The 21,194-nt window shown below is 37.5% G+C and overlaps 1 protein-coding gene across 3 annotated transcripts in view; it reads left to right on the top strand.

Moving 5' to 3' along the window:
• Window positions 1-21,194, top strand: part of spab (space blanket) — a 136,836-nt gene that overhangs the window by 108,506 nt on the left and 7,136 nt on the right. For all 3 annotated transcript variants that reach the window (XM_065216603.1, XM_065216604.1, XM_065216605.1), the window contains exons 5-6: window positions 13,209-13,257; window positions 13,420-13,476. In XM_065216603.1, the coding sequence (XP_065072675.1) occupies window positions 13,209-13,257; window positions 13,420-13,476 (106 nt within the window). The remainder of the gene's footprint in view (window positions 1-13,208; window positions 13,258-13,419; window positions 13,477-21,194) is intronic.

The following is a 21,194-nucleotide window of genomic DNA, read 5'->3' as shown; positions in this document are numbered from 1 at the left end:
TTTTCATGGAATCGCTAGTGGCGGTCGTCTTAAAACTGCTCGAAAAATAAATGTATCAATCTACGTTCTTACGTGACTTATAACGAATATACGTTGTATTCGCAGAAATACAAGCCATATTTTGCCATAAATTAGACGACTTCGCTAAGACTCCGACTCTCATTGGGGTGGCTAGAAAAATTTTCTGTAGGGGGCTTTTTTTTTGTTTTGTTGACTACGGTTAAATAGAAAATCTGGAGCTGCCATTCAATCAAAAGGTGTCAAGGCTATTTTTTCCTGTTGAATACATTTCCACTTCGTCCAATAATACAACCTATTATGGTGAACCTTATTATTAATCTAATGGTGAAACGTTAAAATTTGTTGTATTTATTTCATAACAGCGCTTGGGGGAGAGCCTTAAAAGCATACTGATTTTGAACAAGCAATGATCGTTTGTTGAAGTTTTTTGTAATGAAATTATATATTGTCCAGATCTCATAAGAATATTAAAGATCTCAAAATTAAGATAATGCTCATGTTAGATAGATTCTTAGGGTTAGATAATTCCATGTAAATAGATTTTTTAAGATCATCTATAATAAATCATCAATTAATATCAGACATCGGTACCAGCATTAAATTCAAGGACTTTTATTTGTAATTTTTTAAATTTCTGGTTTTGAAATATGGCCATGTGTACATAAAATAAATATATTTAGGACATAGGAAAATGTTCAAAATATATGTCGATGAGCAATTCTTAAAAAAATTAAAATTAAAATTAAAACAGTTTTGAGATTGTCGAGACGTAGTAAAAACGCGTGGACTGTACTTGAACGTTTTGTTTATTCTGGATGATTTTAGAAAAGTACAAAGAGATGTGTACGAAGGAAATCAAAAACGGAAGCTAAAAAAAAGAGCAAAAGAAAAATTACTATAAATTTAGTTCAGTGTTATACATTTCTTCACTGCGTTGCAAAATCCATCGGTATGACGGAACATTCTCCCCGCCATTGGATTTCTTGGAAATTCAATCAGCTACAAGCTGCTTCTCTTCATCATCCAACGGAAGTATCGCTACTTTCGCCGTCGAACGCTTGAACACTCCTGCCGTGGTTCGCACCGATACCACTCGTGTTACCTTGTCCTTACCTGGATGGGTATAGACCACCCTTCCAAGTTTCCATTGAGCTGGTGGGATATTATCCTCCTTCATTAGCACAAGATCACCAACTTTGACCTCGGTATGATGCTTGCTCCACTTCTGTCTCTGCTGCAACTCTGCCAAATAGTCAACTGACCAACGCTTCCAAAAATCCGTTCGCGTTTTCTGAATGTGCTGCCATCTAGAGAGTGTTCCCGGTTTGAGGTGATCGTAGCTTGGTTCAGGAATTGCGTTGATAGCACGACCAATCAGCAGATGGCCCGGTGTAATCAAGTTGTAGTCGCTTGGATCGGAAGACTGTGCTATCAGAGGGCGTGAGTTTAGCAAGCCTTCAATCTGAACCAGCAACGTATGCCACTCTTCTTCGGTTAGTTTAGCTTCTTCTGCTGTGCGCTTCAGGAAGTATTTTGTTGATTTAACACTAGCCTCCCATAAACCTCCTACGTGTGGCATTCTGAATTCCTCGATGGCTTGGATTGTCTGTTGTTGACGCAGAAGTACGTGAAGTTCATGCAGTTCTGAGCTTGCGCCGGCAAAATTAGTGGCGTTGTCGCTAAAGATGTCGGATGGAAGCCCGCGACGACCAACGAACCTATGCAGAGCTGCTATGAAGGCACTTGTCGTAAGGTTTGACACAAGTTCGATATGGATGCACTTTGTCGCCATGCATATAAACAATGCCACGTATCCTTTTTCGTAGACTGGCTTCCTTGGGTGTCCCTTGCGAACGTAAATAGGTCCCGCAAAATCTATCCCCGTACGCTGAAAAAGGTGTTCCTGGGTCACCCTGTAGTTTGGTAAGTTTCCCATGTAGATCTTGACCTTGAAACACACTATACACTTCCGGAGTTGTTGTCGGATAGCGTTCCGACCGTTGATAATCCAGAAACGCTGCCTGATAATCGAGAGGGTACCACTTGGACCAACGTGAAGGTTCTCGTTGTGAATAGCTTGTATCAATAACTTTGTCACTGGATGCTCAGCAGGAAGGATAGAAGGGTGCTTCTGATCGTAGCACACGTTGGCATACTTGATTCTTCCGTTAACCCGCAAGATTCCATTTTCATCCATCCACGGATTCAGGCTTCGTAGTCTTCCTACATATCTTCCCTGTTGTTCGTTTTTCTGACACTTGTCGATCTGCTGTATTTCTTCGCTTAACTGCTGCTGTTGAACCATTCTGACGATGGCCAATCTCATCTCCTTGACTGTAACATATTTCGAATCATCACCTACCATCCTGAGTTTCCTCGCCTTATTGTAGAAACGGATAACGTAAGACATCACACGCTGCAGCTGTCTGAAGGAACTAAACTTCGTAAGTACAGGCATGTCGGTCATGGACAAACTTGCCAACATCGCAACCCGCATTTCTGGTAGATCCTTCACTTCTTCCGGAACCTCTTCTGCGTACTGATTTTGCCGTAGGTACTCTGGCCCGTGCCACCAAACTTGACTCTGAACTAGTGCCTTCGCATCGAGACCTCGTGACACTAGATCTGCTGGATTATCGCTCGACCTAACATAACCGTATTCGTAGGAAGACGTAAGTTCTTGTACTTCAGCCACTCTGTTGCCAACGTAGGTACTCAGCAGGTGTGGAGCCTTTCGTACCCAGCACAAGTCTATTTGTGAATCTGACCACATCATCTTTCGTCGAAAATCCATCTTGAGTGCCGTTGCCACTTGCGTAACCAACCTTGCCATGAGCTGAAAGCCACACAGTTCCAGTCTAGGAATAGTACCCTTGGATGCTACCCGAGATTTGCTGACCAGAAAGTTTACTTCCACCGTATTGTCTTCATGAATGCTTCGAAGGTAAACACACGTTCCGAAGGCTCCCAAAGTTGCATCAGAGAAGGCGTGTATTTCGACTGCAATCCTCCGAGGCGAAACTACCAGGCGTTCGAGCTTCAAATCCGTCAATGCTTGCAGACCAGCACGAAATCGTTTCCATGCCTCCAACAGTTCCGTTGGTAATTCTTCATCCCACGACATTTTTGCCCTCCACAGCTGCCGAATAAGAAGCTTAGCAACAACCACCACCGGTGCCAAGAGACCCATTGGATCGAAGATTTTGGCGATCTCAGAGAGAATGAAACGTTTCGTTACCGGTTGCGAATGGTCAGCTGGCTCTATGTGGAACCTCAATTGATCGTTTGACGGGTCCCAAAGTAAGCCAAACGTTCGAATCACATTGTTGACTCCGTGTTGTTCGAATGACACCTGCTGTTCACGAAGATCCTCTGGGATTGATGCTAGTAATTCTGGAGAATTCGAGCACCACTTGTGTAGTTCAAAACCTCCCTTTCGTAGCAGCTCCACTAATTCTGTACGTACCTCCGTAGCTTCTTCCAAACTATCGGCTCCTGACAACACATCGTCGATGTAAAAATCGTTCTCCAGTATTGGCTGCCCTTGGAAATGCGTGTCCTTCGTCCTGTACTAACTGTTTCAATGTTCGAGTGGCCAAGTATGGTGCTGACGCCGTCCCGTACGTTACTGTAGTTAGCTCGAGAATCATCAACGGAGCGGAAGGGTTGGATCTCCAGAAAACACGCAGGAACTTGGTATGCTCAAGGCTCACTGCAATCATCCTGAACATTTTCGAAACATCTCCAGTAAAAACGACGGGATAGATTCGAAACCGTACGCATATATCAACGAGAGGATCTTGAATGGTCGGTCCCACCATAAGCGTGTCGTTGAGGGATAGACCAGAAGTAGACTTCGCAGATGCATCAAATACAGTGCGTAACTTCGTGGTAGATGACGATGGTTTCAGTATAGCATGATGCGGTAGAAAGTAACCGTCCGATGTGTCTTCCGTTTCGTTCAGAACTCGGCAATGACCAAGTCGAATGTACTCTTCCACAAATTCACAATACGCTTTCTTGAGTTCCGCATCTCTGCTCAATTTCTTCTCGAGGTAGGTGAACCGTTGCAGAGCGTGATGCATCGAGTCACCTAGTTGATTCACATTGCTTCGAAATGGTAGCTTCACAGTATATCGTCCGCTCGAGTCCCTCGTAGTAGTTTGCATATAGTAGTCCTCACATGCCACCTCTTCCGGCGACATTTTCGTATTTGTAGAAACTTCCTCAGATTCCCAAAACTTCTCAATCAGCTTGTCCAAGTTTGGTTCTTGACACGCCACATTGCAACTGACCATCTTGTAGTTCCAGGCTGTAGAATCAACGAGTCCTCCGACCACCCATCCGAACACAGTGTCTTGTAAGAACGGTAAATTTTCAGCAAGCTTGACATTACCTGATTTCAGGAGACCGAAGAAGTGTCCAATGCCTATGAGCATATCCACTCGCTGAGGGCGATTAAATCCCGGATCTGCCAAATGCAGACCAGGTGGTATCGGCCAGGTAGAAATGTCGATGCAGCTCGATGGGATAGTTCCAGTGATCCTGTTTATCACCAGACACTCAACTTCACTCGCATAACCACTGCCTCTTGCTTGAATGGTGACGTTGACCATCGTAGTAACCCTCGTAGTAGCACCATCAACACCAATAACTTTGACATCCACCGACTGTCGTTTGACTTGCAGCAAACCCGCTAGCTTTTCTGTGAGTAGATTCCACTTCACCATTGCCAACAATATACACAATTGCCGTACACAGTAGCGCTCGCTGATGATGAGTAACATAAGATGCACTGATTGTGGACGTCGAAGAATTGCTGGCTTTAACATTCGATGTGGAATCACTTGCGTTGGTATCCTGAGGTGGGTTCTGCACTGGAGTAGACGTCTGCGGATTCAAAACACACGTCGAAGTAGCTACATTCATGTGTAGCGTAGTATGATGCCGCTTTTTACAGACTTTGCACGACATAGCAGAAGAGCATCGCGATGTGTTATGCCCTTTCCTCAAACAATTGTAGCAAACTTTCGCTTGCTTTGCTTTCTCAAAACGCTCGTTCGGACCCAGCTTCAAGAACTCACTGCACTGATGATTCGCATGAGACTCATCACAAAACTTGCATCGGATATCCACCGATGCCGCTAGAGATGACACCTTCATTGGAGAAACTTTCATCGCAGTAGTAGTATCCATAGGTCGCTGGTTCATCCGGCTCGAAGGACCAAAAATGTCGAGACGTAGTAAAAACGCGTGGACTGTACTTGAACGTTTTGTTTATTCTGGATGATTTTAGAAAAGTACAAAGAGATGTGTACGAAGGAAATCAAAAACGGAAGTTAAAAAAAAAGAGCAAAAGAAAAATTACTGTAAATTTAGTTCAGTGTTATACATTTCTTCACTGCATCTGTCATCATCTGTGGTGCGTTGCAAAATCTATCGGTATGACGGAACAGAGATCCCAAACCCATATGTTTTCAAGATTTTATAATTAAAAATAGATATCTCTGATATAGATTGTAAGTATAAATTCTTCGAATTCAAATATAAATGAAAGATCGCGAAATTTGATCAATTATCATAATTTGAAGATTTGTTATTGCTTATTTGATTCAGCCTGTAGAAATAAACAAATTAAATAATCGAACAAAAATATTTTAAAAAGGTCGGAACAAATCTCAAGTTTTTCTTTTGTCAACCCTCCTTCAGAAATTTGGAATATCACAAAGGGGGAAATAGAAAGATTCAGTGTACATTTATTTTTCATGCTCTCCCTCGCTCGTTCCTTTATTGCCATAATTTAAGCACTGGGTCGAAGTGTAGATTCAATAGTGATTGATTTTTGTTGAGTTGTTGTTTACAAAGTTTTATTTGTAACCAAGTCGGGTAGAACAATATTCACGTTCGGAAAGCGTCGTTTGGCAATATCACGGAACATCACGGACTCCTGGAGCTGTTCCGAATTGGCTTTTCACCGACACACTTGTCTAGGAAACAGATCAGACGATGAAAAGAACAGGATCGTTCCTTTGTTCTCGAGTATCGCTAATTCATTTGGGCGCTTTGCTAGATTTTATTATGTTGAAGAAAATCACCTTGTTTTTTACAGAATTTTTACATACATTGATACTAGACCAGAACGGCATGCCAGGTCCTTGAAATCGGATCAGCCGGTTTCAGTTTTTGAAAACGGATTTCATCGAACATCATTCCTAATCTTGTTTGGCAACACTAATAAATTTGTTATGGTTATTTTGCTTAACGACGTGTTTGGGGTATCATCCAAACCATTTGTGGAAAAGTTCGACTATTTGGGTTATTGTTCGTTTATGGTATTTTTTATTAGGGAACTCACTAGGTAAGCCGCCTTCAATCTGATCGATCCCCATTGTTCGCTGCGCACATCTTCGTCTTGTGGATATCAGTTGGGTCGCTACCAAGACCAATTTTCATTGGGTCGTTATCCGATATTATTACGATGTGCCCAGCCCACCGTAGTAACCTGATTTTACCATTCGATCTAAATTTCTTAACTTACAAATCTACTGCAATGCTACTTAATGATTCTTTGCTTTTCAATGATTTTTTTTTTTTCAAAATTGGTTTAATTTTTTAGAAGTGAAGATTCAAGATATTCCTAATTGAGGTGACACTTTTAAAAGCAGATTCAAAACTGAGTCCGAACTTTTTTGAAGTGAGCTCAAACTTTCGAATAAGTCATCAACATTTTACTAACTGAGCCTAAACTTTCCTGTTATGTTATTCAATCCTTTTTAAAGTCGTCAAGGCTTTCCTGAAGTGATCCAACAGGTTGAATTTCGGTTGGAGTTTGTGCTTGGATTTAAAAGAATGGAAATTGCTGAATCCATACGTGACGGACAAACCTGGTTATTCACAAAAGTAGGTATTCTCATAGACATTTGATTTTTCTGTTTTACCGAACTGAATTTTGGCTCGTAAGTTTCAAAATTGGGCTTGTATTATGTAGAATATAATTTGCTGAATCCACACGTGAAGGTTGAATTTCTCAATTTTTGAGAAAACCGAGTTTAAATTCACATAAGTACGTATTTTCATAGAAACTTTGATTTTCTGTTCTGCCAAGTTGAATTTTGGATCCGCTAGACTTGAATTTTATAGAATGGACCTTGCTGAATACATACGTGATGATACATTTTTGGAGCATGTACAACTTTTTAGAAAACTGGGTTTAAATTTCTAAAAGTACGTATTTTCATAGAAATTTGGGTTTCCTGTTCATCCTAGTTGAATTTCGGCTCCTTCCTTTGAAAAATATGCGTGGATTTAGAAAAAAACAAATTGCTGAATCCATACGTATCTTCATAACAATTTGTTTGGGTTTCCTTTTCTGGTAAGTTGGATTTTGATAACTTCCTTTGAAATTTATGCTTGGATTTTATAGAACAGACCTTACTGAATTTATACGTCATGATTATTTTTTACTCACACAAAGCCAGTACGTATTTTAGTTAAAATTTGGTTTTAATTTTCAGCCAAGATGGGTTTTGGCTCCTTCTTTTGAAGGCTTGAATATTGTTGAATAGATCTTCCTGAATCCATACGTCTAGTTAGAATTTGTGAAGCACGCACAATTTTTGGGAAAACTGGGTTTAAATTCACAAAGTAGGTAATTTCATATCAATTTGGGTTTTCTGTTCTGAGATGTTATATTTGAATAAAGAGGAACTATCGAAAACAGAATGTTTTTTTTATCAGAACTATTACGTATTTTGTATCCACCCTTCCCTCGACTGGTGCGAGCATCGAGTGACAAAAGAAAAACTTGTGATTTGTTCCCGCCTAATTATACTACAAGAAAACCTGACAAATATTAGACCATTTTTTTTTTTTTTGTTTTACTAAAATATAAAATAACCAAAGGTTTCTAACTCATAGCCCAGCTTTGAAGCTCCCGGTCTTCAACATAAAATCATCATTAACCCTTTAACTGTACCTCTAAAATAAAGCTTAACTTCATTGCGACATCCCTTCAAAATGGGTGTTAAATAAAATTCGAAATATGTCTCAACCAAGAGGAATGCATATCAAGAAGACTTAAGCATGGAAAAATGTCAGAGAAAAAATCGTTTTGATGAATCATCAAGATTGCAAACATATCCTGGAGTAATATTGACCCCAAGATACAGACAAAAGATTAAAAATCTTTGGAAACTTACCTAGATTATGAGACTTACATCATTTTTCGAGAGGAAAATTCTTCGAGATAAGAACAACTACAAAATTAAGATTTTCTTTTAAACTTCGAAAAATCTTGAATCTCAGTTATAGAAGAATCATGGAAAATCAGAATATAATTTAATTTTCTTCAGATTTCAAAGATACCTACCGGATTTCTTATGTCCAGATACTGATGTTTGATGAAGAAAGAAAATTATAAAGCATTTATTTATATTTTTTCGATACCTCGGACTAATTAACTTCCAAGATCACGGAGTGAGATATGAAATCAACATTAAAGTCCCAATTTTAACTGAAAGAATGAACTTCAAACTTGAATGTTTGTGCCCTTTATTGAAACTAGATACTATTTGAATTTCTTTATACAAAACCTTATTGGGTTATTTTAATTTTTTTATTTGCAATGGCGTTAGCTTTGGTCGAACCCGTTCGGTGCCAATTTATTATTTACTAGTTTTTTAAAAGCTTTATTAGTGAGATTTTTAGCTTGTTGCCTAGTTCATCTCGTATTATTTACTGGTACTTTATGCAGATAAGAGAAAGCAAACTTATTGGACGCGAGTTAGAAGCTTCAGCTGAATTTTTATCCTGCTTCAAAATTCAACTAACTTTTGCATTTTTCCATTAATCAGGAAATTATGCCAAATGGAAACATCTGTTAATTAGTTTTTCCAAGAAAGACAAGAAACTCTCTGGGAGTTTTTAATGAGGATATAGAAAATTTCTTCATCACCTCGAGCTTTCATATTTTGAAACTTTTTAGTTATAGATCTTACTTCGTCCAAATAAGTCCCCTTGGAAGCATTAAAAATATTTTCCCGAGAGAAAATATTCAGAAAATCCCGAGCAAGCTGACTCTCAATCTAAGACCGTCTCAAGTAATACCCAAACTGAAATTATTGGAACTCCCGAATGATTTAGCAAGTTTCTGAGCTTTTTCCGAATTTGTGATCAAAATTTTACCATCTTCTTTAAGCGCTGGAATAGGTTTTTGTGGTTTTATCAAAATACGGTTTGGAACTCGGGTCTAAATTCGAAACATTATTTTCAAAATTTTTGTTCCTCAGAGCAGAGGATCGCTTTTTATTTTGTTTTTGCAAATACCGCCAGATAACTTTAATGGCAGAATCGCGAGTTGATATTGCCTCCTCCAGACATTTTTCAAGACGGATCAAGAGCTGAAGATCATCGACTAGTATAATTGAATCGAATTTAACCTTGCATTTTGGTACTGAGGCAGCTCTTGCTTCAACTATAGAAGTAGTCAGAGATTCAAGAGCATAATTAATTTCATCTTTGGTTTGCAAAGGAATGTTTGGATCGAAGTTATATTCCATAAATGTTCGATATTGCTCCCAATCAGCTCTATGGTAATTGAAAGCAGAGCTGTTGGGATTACAAATTATTTCTTGGGATATTTCAAAAGTTACTGGAAGGTGATCAGAACCGAAGTCAGCATGAGTAATCAATTGGCTACAAAGTTGACATGAATCAGTTAAGAACAAATCAATCGTTGACGGATTTCTTGCAGAAGAAGTGTATGTTGGGCTGTTTGGATATTGAATAGTGTAATAACCTGCAGAACAATCATCAAACAGAATATTACCATTGGAATTACTTTGAGCATTATTACATGAACGGTGTTTTGCATTAAAATCAAAAATAAGGAAGAATTTATGCCTATGACTAACCACTGAGAAAATTCTTTTGCTGGCTTACGCATTGAAAAGACAAGCTATAAACGTATGTTGTAAAAATATTGTTTCGATAGAAACTCCCAAAGTTTCAAAAACTTTGGTTTCAAATGAAGAAAGAATGTTATGTTTGATACGTCTATGAACAATAATGGCAACGCCACCACTGGCTCCGTCAAGACGAACATTTCAATAAATGAAATAATTTGCGTCCCTTTTAACCTATGGTCAGGTTAAAGGAACGTTTTAGTAATAACGGCGATATGCACGTTATGAAAAAATAAATAGCTCGTCCTTATTATCGTTTAGAAATCACATCATGCATCATTTTACAGAATTTTGTTGACGAAAAAAGTTAAAGGCAAATGGATGTAAATGAATGCCTGAAATGAAAGTAAATGATTTTCCATGCCTGCCTATGAGGACGAATGCAGAATTAGTTCCTCGCTGACCATTGTCAGCAGCTAATTCCTGCCTGATCAGTAATGTGAAGCGTTTCCTACCTGAGATTGTAGGATCGCTTTGCTAGTCTTACATTCCTAAAAATTGGATTTGTGGTTTTCACCACAATTCGAACATTTAAATTTCTTAGGATCATTCTTCACAGGACAGTCGTGAGTGGAAACACCACAATTCATGCTTTAAGCTGGCTGGCAGCAATTTTTTTCCGTGACCCCATCCCTGGCACTTACAGCACTGGGTGAGGTTTTGAAAATTTCCTCCAGTTTTTCTAAAGTGTTCCCACTTCTCTTGGACATGGTGCATAATGCTAGCTTTTTCTAAGGCCTTAATGTTGTTTAGTTCACTAGACTTGAAGTGAACTAAATAAAAATCATTAGAAACCAAGATGCGCGAAACGCCAAGACGGGATTTCATTTTCATTTTGATTACTTGGATTGGCTCAACTCCAAGTAATTGTGTCAATTGATCTTTGATCTGATCCAAGGATTCATCGCTGGGCAGATCTTTCAAGACAACCGTGAACAGACGTTCAGTTTTGGTGTCGTAAGTGTAAAATTTGTGTTTCTTCTCTGGAAGAGAGAAGACATTTGAATCCGTCCAAGGTTTCATCCAATACACGGCATTCATCCCGACGGCCAATTTGAATTGAAAACGTGAATTTAATAAGTTCAAAAGATCCGTGCGCAGAGCATGGAAATCAGAAGTGGTTATCACAATAAGGGGGACCTTTTCCTTCACGGCATGAAGCCAGGAATATTTAATAGGATTTCGCCTGGATGATGGCTAAATCTCATCATCCGTGAGCATTTCAAGTTGATTGTTAAAATTAATTTCATCGGAAGGGAGATCAAGAGATTACCCTTTTCTTTTGCGTTTAGGCACCATGGTGGCAGCAAAACGTTTCTCCAAATTGACTTCCATGCAGATTACTATAACAATCTGAAGGATCGAAGAGGCAGTTTCCAAATCGATATTAGGTACCCAGCATAAAATACATTTTAATATAACATCCAATCACATCGAACATATTATGTAATTTTTATGGCCACAAAAATAAACAATTGCAGTAAAAGCAGCGTAATGTCAGTTCATGCACTGTAGTAATGATAATTTTCCTTTTTGGCAAGTAATAGTGCACCATATTTTTGACACGATTGCAGCATCCACTTTTATGTGATATCAAAATTATTTTTTTGCTGCGCACATTGCTGTTCAAAACAGAGCTGTGTCATTTTGCCGAAGGACATGTCACCGAATGTGTTTCAGCGAATTTTAATCATTAGTCAATATACAATTAAATTGAATCTGGAACGCATTTAAATAATAGACATTCCCATGTAATGCAACTCGAAAGCATGCTTGGCATGCACAGTTGAACACACCAACTGCTCATTTGTTAATAACTTTTCACTCAGTTATTGAACTTTGTTTTTCTTTAAAGTAATTTATAGATATAAAACAAAACAAATACAAATAAGTTTATTACTAGAATTGAAGTTTACTGTGATTTACGTATCTACAACAAGCTAAAACTCTTTTCTATCTACTGCTTCAAAAATAACTATGTTTCCTTAACGGTTTGCAAAGTTATTAGCAAATGAGTAATTTGTGACCGAAACTGTGTATGCCAAGCATGCTTGAAAGAAGTGGAAAAGGAATGCGTAATATTATAAATTAAATTGAACTGCTATGAACTACAGTCACGAATGACCTTTAAAGTGTTAAAGTGACCATAATAAAAAAAAAATGTCCTTTTCGGCAAGTAATTTAACACCATATTTTCGACACGATTGAAGTAAATCCACTTTGATGTGATATTAAAATTAATTTTTTGCTGTGTAGGGTCTAAACAAGGATCGAAGAGGAATAAGAGTCGAACAAGCTAAAAAATTTGCAAGTTATACTGAAAAGTGCTGTTTAAATTTTTTGTAGCTGTATAGCAGTATTGCAAGTTTTATCAAGGTTTTAAAGCATTTTTTAAGTCCAAATCATGGGCAACAAGGCTGTGATTAAACAATAATGCATTTTAGGAAATTGATTTGCCCAAATGTTAAAATAATCCCCAGGATATTTATTCCAATTATGACCACCAACTGCTCAAGATAGATTAAACGATCACTGATTACTGATAGTGGATTTTGAATAAGAAAGATTGATGTAAATTGATATCAACACTTCTATTAACAAATTCACAATGATGAGGAGTGGTGATTAGATTCAGTTTATTAAACTTAAATGTATGGTAAAAATCAGTTTATAAAAATAAATTTATATGAAAAAGTATTGTCGCAAGTTACTATTTTGATTCCATGTGTGCTAGTATTTGAAAATTGATATCAAATTATAGGGGGCCCCGCAATAAAAAAAAATATGCAAGGACCCCCAAGGGTCCCATTCATTTTTATACAAAAAATTGCCCCTATGAAGGTGGTACCATGCTGTTAGTAGTGACGAGAGTAAATCTGACAACTTACATTAAGGCGAATGTGATCCAGTGAGTAAATACAAATTTCAAAAATTGCTTGCTTTGAGACATCAGACAGATTGGAAAATGCTCTTGTCGTTTTGTGCGAAATAATCAAAGGAAAAACAGCGACGAGAGCTTTTTTTCCAATTTGAACTGATGTCTTAGAGAAAACCGTTTTTAAAATTTGTATTTACTCACTAGGTCACTTCACCTTAATCAATTGCGCTGTTTCGTTAGAACGCACTTTGAATATGTGTATAGGCTGTGACAGTAATTCAATGTACCTTCCTACTCACGTTCTACCTAAATGTTTTTTTTTCTTTCTTCTACTTCTATCTCAACAGAGGACTTTGCTGTCAGGTGCAAAGAAGACATCGACAAGTGCCCCGTAAGGTAAGAATGAAAAAAAAGATAGCCGAATCAAGTCAAAATAGGATCACTGTATTAAGAAAATTGGATCGATTGAACACTGGCTCGGTGCAAAGCTATTACATACATCGTTTAGGCAAATGTGTCTTGAATTTGATTTCGGCTTCCATTTTCCTTTTCGAACAGGTCTGCTCGTACTTCAAGGACCCTCTACTGTGCATTGGAACTGTTGCTGCTGATCAGGTGAGACCGAGAGGCAAAAAAGCGTGGTACGAGATTGAACGTTAATTGGTTTTGCTCGCGTGTGAAGTGCAAATATTGTTACGCTCCGAGGCGTGGCAAGACGATCTTTGGACGTGAAGCAATGGTGGAGGTTGTTAAAATTATGGGAATTACTGAGAAAAAAATATGGCTCCTGTTAAATTGAATTGGTATAAAATTTAAGCGTTGCCATTTTCTCTTTGCCAGTTTACTTTCCAATTATAGTGCATTATTAAAGACTCGACACATTTTTCATGAAGCACAATTTTTCCAAATTTTAAAAGGTCAATTAACGAGCATAAACTTGCTGGAAAAATCACCTATATGTGATTATAACACCCATCAAATACGATTGAGCAATTGAGTCCTGAAGTTCTTAACAAAATTAAGCATAAATTTATTCGAACATCTTGATGAACATTTCAAAAGGTCCTATTTGCTATGATCGGTTCTCTTAATCGACTTTCTATTTTTATAACCACGGCTATTAGACTGATGCAAAATTTGAAATTTTCGCTCCATAGTGCTTAAACGGTTCCAAATTGAGTCCTGCTAGCCTCCCAAAATTTGAACTGCTTTAGTAAGAAACTTACTTGGCACAAACCCTTTCAAGTTTATATGGGAATTACTTTGGGAAAACTTATGTTTTTGTTCATATCTATCAAACAATTCACCACATCACTATGCTTTTAAAAATTATAGCAATTTTAGTTTAGTTACAACTTTGTTGAAAACTACTTTTCAATCAAATGTAAGGAACAAAAATTAATAATGATTCTAGTCACTGATGTCTTATGACTATGCTCATTCAACTGTTCAGCAGGCAACATTGGTGTTTCTGGTGCGAAGAATAGAGCACAAATATCATGGCTACTATGTCACACTGCAGAATACAGTGTTGCCCACAGAACAGCTGCTTGATCATGCCGTAATATTATCAATCTCTTCAACAATTAATAACAATTTAATTTGACATTTGGCTGAAAAACGATATGCAGCAAAGTTGTAGCTTAGATAATTTTCCGTAAGAATAGTTTTAGAAATTTTCTAAAAAACAATATGGAAAATGGGTAGAAGACAATGAGCAAGTTTGGTTTTCCCACACACTTAGTATTTTCTACCGAGCTCGGCTGTGCAAATCTCGACAAAAAAAGTTTTACTGAGATCTCAGCAAACATTTAATTTGTTTGCTGAGATTCAGCTAAGCATTATCCGAAACTCAGCAATCAAATGTCACTTATTTTTGCCGAGATTCGCACAGCCAAGCTCGGTAGAAAAAAAAATAAGTATGCATAGTAATTTCCATATAAACTTTGAATGGTTTGTGCAAAGTCAGTCATACCAAATGAGTTTAGATTTTGGGAGGCTAATCAGCACCTGATTTGAAACCGTTTGAGCACTGTGGAGCGAAAATTTCAAATTTTGCATCAGTCTAACGGCTATACAAACAGATTTCACACTATTTTTGCAACATATTTTGATAAAGGATATTCTCATCTAGCACCCAGACCATCAAATACAATAGCTTTCGTTGCAGCTGAGTTATTAACTAAAGAGAAAGTCGACGAAGAGAATCGATCAAAGCAGATAGGACATTTTGAATTATTCGTCTAGGAAGACTTTGTCAATTACATAGTATGAATAAAAAGGCAGTAATGAGAGCAGGCTTATACCCCATACAGACTATGCCTTATATCATGTATTATAGGCTTTCTTGCAATGAGCACTCATACATAGGATATTCAGTGAAAACTAGATGCATGAGTGCTCATTGCAAGACAGCCTATATTGCATGATATTAGACATAGTCTGTACGGGGTATTACGTAAAATATTTAAACAAGTGGATGGTTAATGATAGTTATGAAGTGTTTCAAACTAAGTAGCATTAGCATCCTAAAATAATAAAATAAAATCTGTAAGAAGCTAGTTTTTGAAGCAGAATCGAAGTTTTTTTTAATCAATCAAAACTATGCTTTAATTAACTTAAATAAGAGGCAGCGCAAAAGTGACGTCAAAAGTTGTCAATACACAAGCTGACACAAGCTACAGGATCCCTTACTCCCCTTCAGAAAATAAATTAAATATTTTATGAACAACCCTTAAGTTGTAAGTTTCATATGCAAACACATAAGTGGCTGTCCCTAAACTACGTGTGGAACACAAGTGAGCGATGGTTTCAAAACTAGACATTCAAAGGGAGATGATATTTTCTCACATGAGAAAAGTCTTGTTTTTTTTTCAATTAAAGACCCTTAAATATTTGTGTTTACACTTTTAAATCTTTAATAAAATGCTTCATATCTATTAATCTGCAAACATTTCATTGTGTATCAATCTTCATCGATAATTTTTGATTTTGATTTTGTGACTATGGAAGTTTACTAATATTAAAGTGAGAATAATGGATATACCTTATACCACTCGTGAATGAGCCGTTTTTAAGCAGTTTGTAGGCAACCCCTCAAATATAAAATATTATTTTGAAACAACCTTATCGTTAGATAGATTGCTGTTTGTTCTGCTTTCTGAAAATTGATTTTGATTTCTAATAAAAATTAATGAAACATTGTAGCCCAATAACACTATTTCTTGAACAATTGAGAACATACTTCCTTCTATATTTTGTTCTACCTACCACTATCTCTTTCCATTTGTATCTGTTGGAATAATCCTGTTTGTCCCTTGAATGTGCATCTACAGTACGGTCTAAATCAACCGGTTGCACTTCCACTTTTATCGTCTATTTTGAATCACAGATTTTCTGTGCTTTGAACAGATTTTCTGATTAACTAACTTAGTTTTCCTACTTTATAGCTAATGCCTTAAATACAGGAGACCCCATTTTGTCATAATTATTGACGAGAAAAATGTCAACACGATAGCATTGTATAATTCTTCAATGCATGACGTGTAAATATTTACATCATTGACTAATCTCAGGTAATCAAGACATTTTGATCTTTGAAAACAACGCGAATGAAAAAAAAAGACCTACTGCGTCAGAATCTGTCATGATTACCTGAGTTTAAAAAAAAACGTAAATAATTACGCTGCATGCAGTGAAGAATATCTGAACAAGAAATAAGATAGTCTTTCAAATGTTTCAATCAGCCTACTTGACTAAGCAGTGTTAAATCCTCAACTAATCTAACACCAACAAAATCATCGGGTCGGATCCAACATTTTCTAAAGTTTTTTTTAAGTAACGAAGTCTGATAGTTTTTGGTATTCAATTGACTTCAAGAATAACCCAACTAACATTTTCAGCTTTGTAAGCCAACTTTTCCAGCGTTGTGCTGTAAAGTAGCTGAAAAGAAGCTGCAGATACAGCTACAAGCAAAAGCTAGCAAAATAGTTTTGGATAGCGTTTATTCAACTTTCTCACAACCATTATTCAATTTGTCAGTCGCACTGAATAACATCAGCCAATAAACGCTAATGTCACTTCTATACACACACTAATCAACTTTCAACTTGTAGCTGCAAAACAAAGCTAACAAAGTGAATGTATTACTCATGTGATGGCTTCTTCACAACCAACCACTCTTGCTGAATAACATAAACATCAAAAGTGCTTTTTCAACAACTAAACAACCTGTACTCAGCTTATAAACTGTGTTAGAGCAACTTTGGAAACATTTTCACAATCAACTAGGTTTATTTTTAGACGTGTGCAGTTTTACAGCTTTTACTCTGCTCTTTTATAACTGGTCGAGAAAAGTGATTCGTGTGCACTATTATAAAGCCTCTATTCAGCGATTTTGTTGGAGAAGGGAATGTTGATTTGTTTACATAAGTTCAAAGGGTTGGCGTAGCGAAGTTGTTAGTGTCAAGGTTTGTCAATGAGGTCGTCTCGAGTTCGATTCCAGGTTCGCGTGCAGGGTAAATAATTTGGTGATGATTTGTAACTAATTTCGATTAATTTGATTCACAGCAAAATAAACTCAATAAATTCCTTCATAAAAAAGCGTAAACAGTATTTAACCCGGCTTCAAGAGGAAGCTGTGTAGTGATTATTGGATAACCGGGAAAAGGTTGAATAGGCACCTTTCAAGTTGACACACAACTAAACAGCAGGATAACAGCTGTATAGAAGCGCTAATGGATATGCAATAAGAGCTTCTCCCGACCGTTCCAACAGCCATAAGTAGCTGACTAAGTTCGCCAGATTTGCTTGCGTAGAAGTTGAGTAAAGGTTTCCTCATATCGTATAACGTTTGAATACAGCTTGAGGCTGTATAAATGAAATGAGTAAAGCGTTTACATTGTGAAAATTGTTAGTTGGGAAATTACCAATTTCTAATATTACAAATGAAATGGAATCCTTTAGCCTTAGCCCAGTAGGGTAACCAATGAAGTTCAAAATCCTGGGACTGAGTGAAGTCCAATGGCTGAACTTTGGGGTACACAAGCTGCCGTCGGGACAGGTACTGTTGTATTCCGGAATTTGAAGTGAAAAAGCTACCCCGCACAGTGGAGTTGGTATCCCACTTAACGTTCAGGCAAATGCTGCGTGCATCAAGAGGAAACCTTTCAATGAGGAGGATAATCGTTGCCAGATTTAGAAGACGGTTTCGAAGATTTTCCTAAATCGTCCCGTTTTCTCATATAACCGCCATGATACAGGCACGGTCGTAGCAAAAATCAATACGAAACTAACGATTTAAAATTGGTTCACTACTTGACTAGCCTATTGGTCCCAAGCAAACGATTAACGTACCCCATTCTAGTCGAAATTCTAGTACTACGCAATGTTTGTTTTGATTCGCTATGAAAGTTTGACAGATAAAATGAGGGGTTATTGGTTTTTTCCTATGTTTCGAGGGGTGGATCTATTAGCTTGGGACCGAAGAGAGTACCAGAGCTGAGCCAAAAAGTTGAGCACGTTATTTCGGGACCTTCTAGTCTTAGAGTTACCTCTATGGTCTTAGTGCCAGTAGTGAGCATAATGTAAACAGGTTTCAGCATCTAGCATCATATTGATTCCGGTAGCAACTGAAATTCGAGCTGGTTGGTTGACCTGGCAGCAGTACTGAACCAGCACATATGTAAGCTGTGTCTTCCTTTTAATTCCATTCAATTAATTTTGGTATCTATGACAGATACGTATTTCGACTAAAATATGCAGTTTTCATCAGTATCATTCCCACTAAAGACTTATTAAAATCTAACCCCCTTAAGTACTCATCCCCTAGAAAAACTTTCAACTCAGAGCAGTGTCCAGTCCAGACACCTGAGTAAAGGCTTCTTTCATCTTCTGCGTCTGTACTGGATCAAGGTTGTCTCGAAGAATTTTCTTGACTTTAACAAATGAACAAATCACTATTAAGCTGCGTTTACATCTTCCATGAAAAAGTTTTCAAGTAGTTTCGGTAGGCTGTTGATAGAGCAGAAGCAATTTGTAAGAGCATTGTACAAATGCAAAATACGCTCCACAGTAGGCATCTAGTTTTGGAATATTTGAGGACAGATTTAAATTCTATTTCAACAAATGTATAGATCGAATCTCCGTAACTTTTCAAAACTAGAGCTTCAATATCGATGCCCACCCGATCGAACCCATGTTTGGCCGTATTATAAAGTAAGTGTGCTGGACATCCAATACCAATCAGATCGCGCAGTTGAGAGTTGTGTTATAGCTATCTCCTGAAAGCGCGATGCAATTGTCCACAAGATCATACTTTTTTAACGGAGTTGTCAGTAAATGAGTTATTCTCAACGCAGTCTCGTTCTCCAGATATTCGAAAGAGAGCACTTTCAATCTTATACGTTTTCGGGGTTTAAAAACTGCATCAGTACCGGGAACATTTTAGTAGATCCATATGTGCTGACTCCGATGGATGGCGCAGACTTTGATCGAAATTCCTCCAAACACATGTTGACTGAATGTGGTGCCAAAACGGTTCAGTTTTGGTCCTTGTACAAGCAAACTTCACAGCAATGATTGAATCCAGAAATACTTTCTTCACAAGTTAGTTGCCGCAATCACAGCTCAGGTAGCTGTAATTTGTGTAAGCTTTTGAGACGATCCAGCCGCTCTCACACAAGCTTGATGTTTATGTGATCCCAAATGCTGGACCAGATCAGCTCTTCTTTTATTCGCGACAGAAATTGTTTTCTAACAAATTTCACATAGCACTTCGGATTCGGGGTGACTCTATCTACGATGCAGAAAAGATTTTGTTTTGCTGTGGATAGCTGCGCGCACGATTCTGAAGATTTCCTTCAAACAGATGATGCAAAATGTAAGCGTGATTACCTCTCACCCCAGCAGGCCTGGGTTCAATCCCAGTCGGCGCCGCCGGGATGTTCTGAGGCATAACATCTCTGATCACGCCTTCCTTCGGAAGGGAAGTAAAGCCGTTGGTCCCCGGTTCATGAGTTGATGGGTCGATAGGTAGGGTCCAGGTGTGGGAGCTGCCTTCCTGGCGTTGGTAGTATTGGTGCTCAGCACGGAAAACCAATCAAGGAAGAAAAAAAAGATCGTTCACGATGCAAGTAGATGCGATGAATGCAAGAAGATTGATTCGCTAGTGTGAGATTTTTTGAGCATCTAGAATTGCAATTTAGATGTGACGCCCCCTTCTTTCGGATTCACTGTTGGTAGTTTCTAAGAGCAACCGTAACGGTACGCTGCTAAACGCATTTTAGCAGCGCTGATCATAGCGCAGCTACCGTATCGGGGGTTGCCATACGAGTAACTAATGTCGTTTTCAGAGCTGCCAGGTGGTTTTATAAAAAATCTGTATCCACTCTATTAAAAAATCTGTATTTTCTGTATTGACGATTTTTTTCTTAATTAATCATGATTTCAGTGCCAACATTTCAAAGGGGCGTAATTGCATTTGTAAACAATGGCTTTAGCCGTCGATTTTTCGCGAATAAAAGCTCACTCATGAAAAATAATGACACCAGCAGGTAGAGGAATGTTTCCTCTACCAGCTAGCATTGTTATTTTGGAGAGGTAAGATTTCATTCGCGAGAAATTGACGGCTAAAGTCATTGTTTACAAAAGCAATTACGCCCCTTTGAAATGTTGGCACTGATTTGTTGTTTTACAAATACAGTGCATACAAAATAATCATAAAAAGTGCTTAACCACCTATTCGGGCTATCGTACTAACCATACGAGATATAATTGCGTCATTTGTGATATCGTCCGTACTTATTTATAAGAGTGATATGAAGCCGTTTGAAAATGTATGGAGATTTTAGTTTCTATTCATTATCTTCCTGATAAGCAGTTTTAAATGCAAAAAAGTGCACGAGTTCATTACTATTTGAAATTTTTAATATAGATTAATACAATTAATTACATCATTTGTGTGGTAGTTACACCGAAAAGTCGAGAGATGTCGCCCCGCCAGTGCTGGTAAAATCATTTTTGCAGTATGGAGAATATCAGAAAATCCGCAATTTCTTACGAAATACATTTTCAATGCAAGTAAAATGTTTACGAGTACTTGTATTTGTACCATTTTAATGTGCTCGGGCACTTTTCTTGTATTTAACATACATGCTTATATTGGAAATATTCAATTAATACTGTAAATCCCCATACAATCAAAAAAGTTATTTTGTTTTTATAAATTTTGAATTTTATAAAAATCTGTATAAATCTGTATTGTAATTTAAAAATCTGTGATAAATCTGTATTCTGTATCGGGTCTGTATTAAGATTAAAAAATCTGTATAATA

The sequence above is a fragment of the Ochlerotatus camptorhynchus genome, unplaced genomic scaffold (genome assembly GCF_037179485.1).
Source record: "Ochlerotatus camptorhynchus isolate MF236.1 unplaced genomic scaffold, CSIRO-AGI_Acam_v1.1 ptg000064l, whole genome shotgun sequence".
Classification (NCBI taxonomy): domain Eukaryota; kingdom Metazoa; phylum Arthropoda; class Insecta; order Diptera; family Culicidae; genus Ochlerotatus; species Ochlerotatus camptorhynchus.
This window is presented reverse-complemented; position numbering and strand designations above follow the sequence as displayed.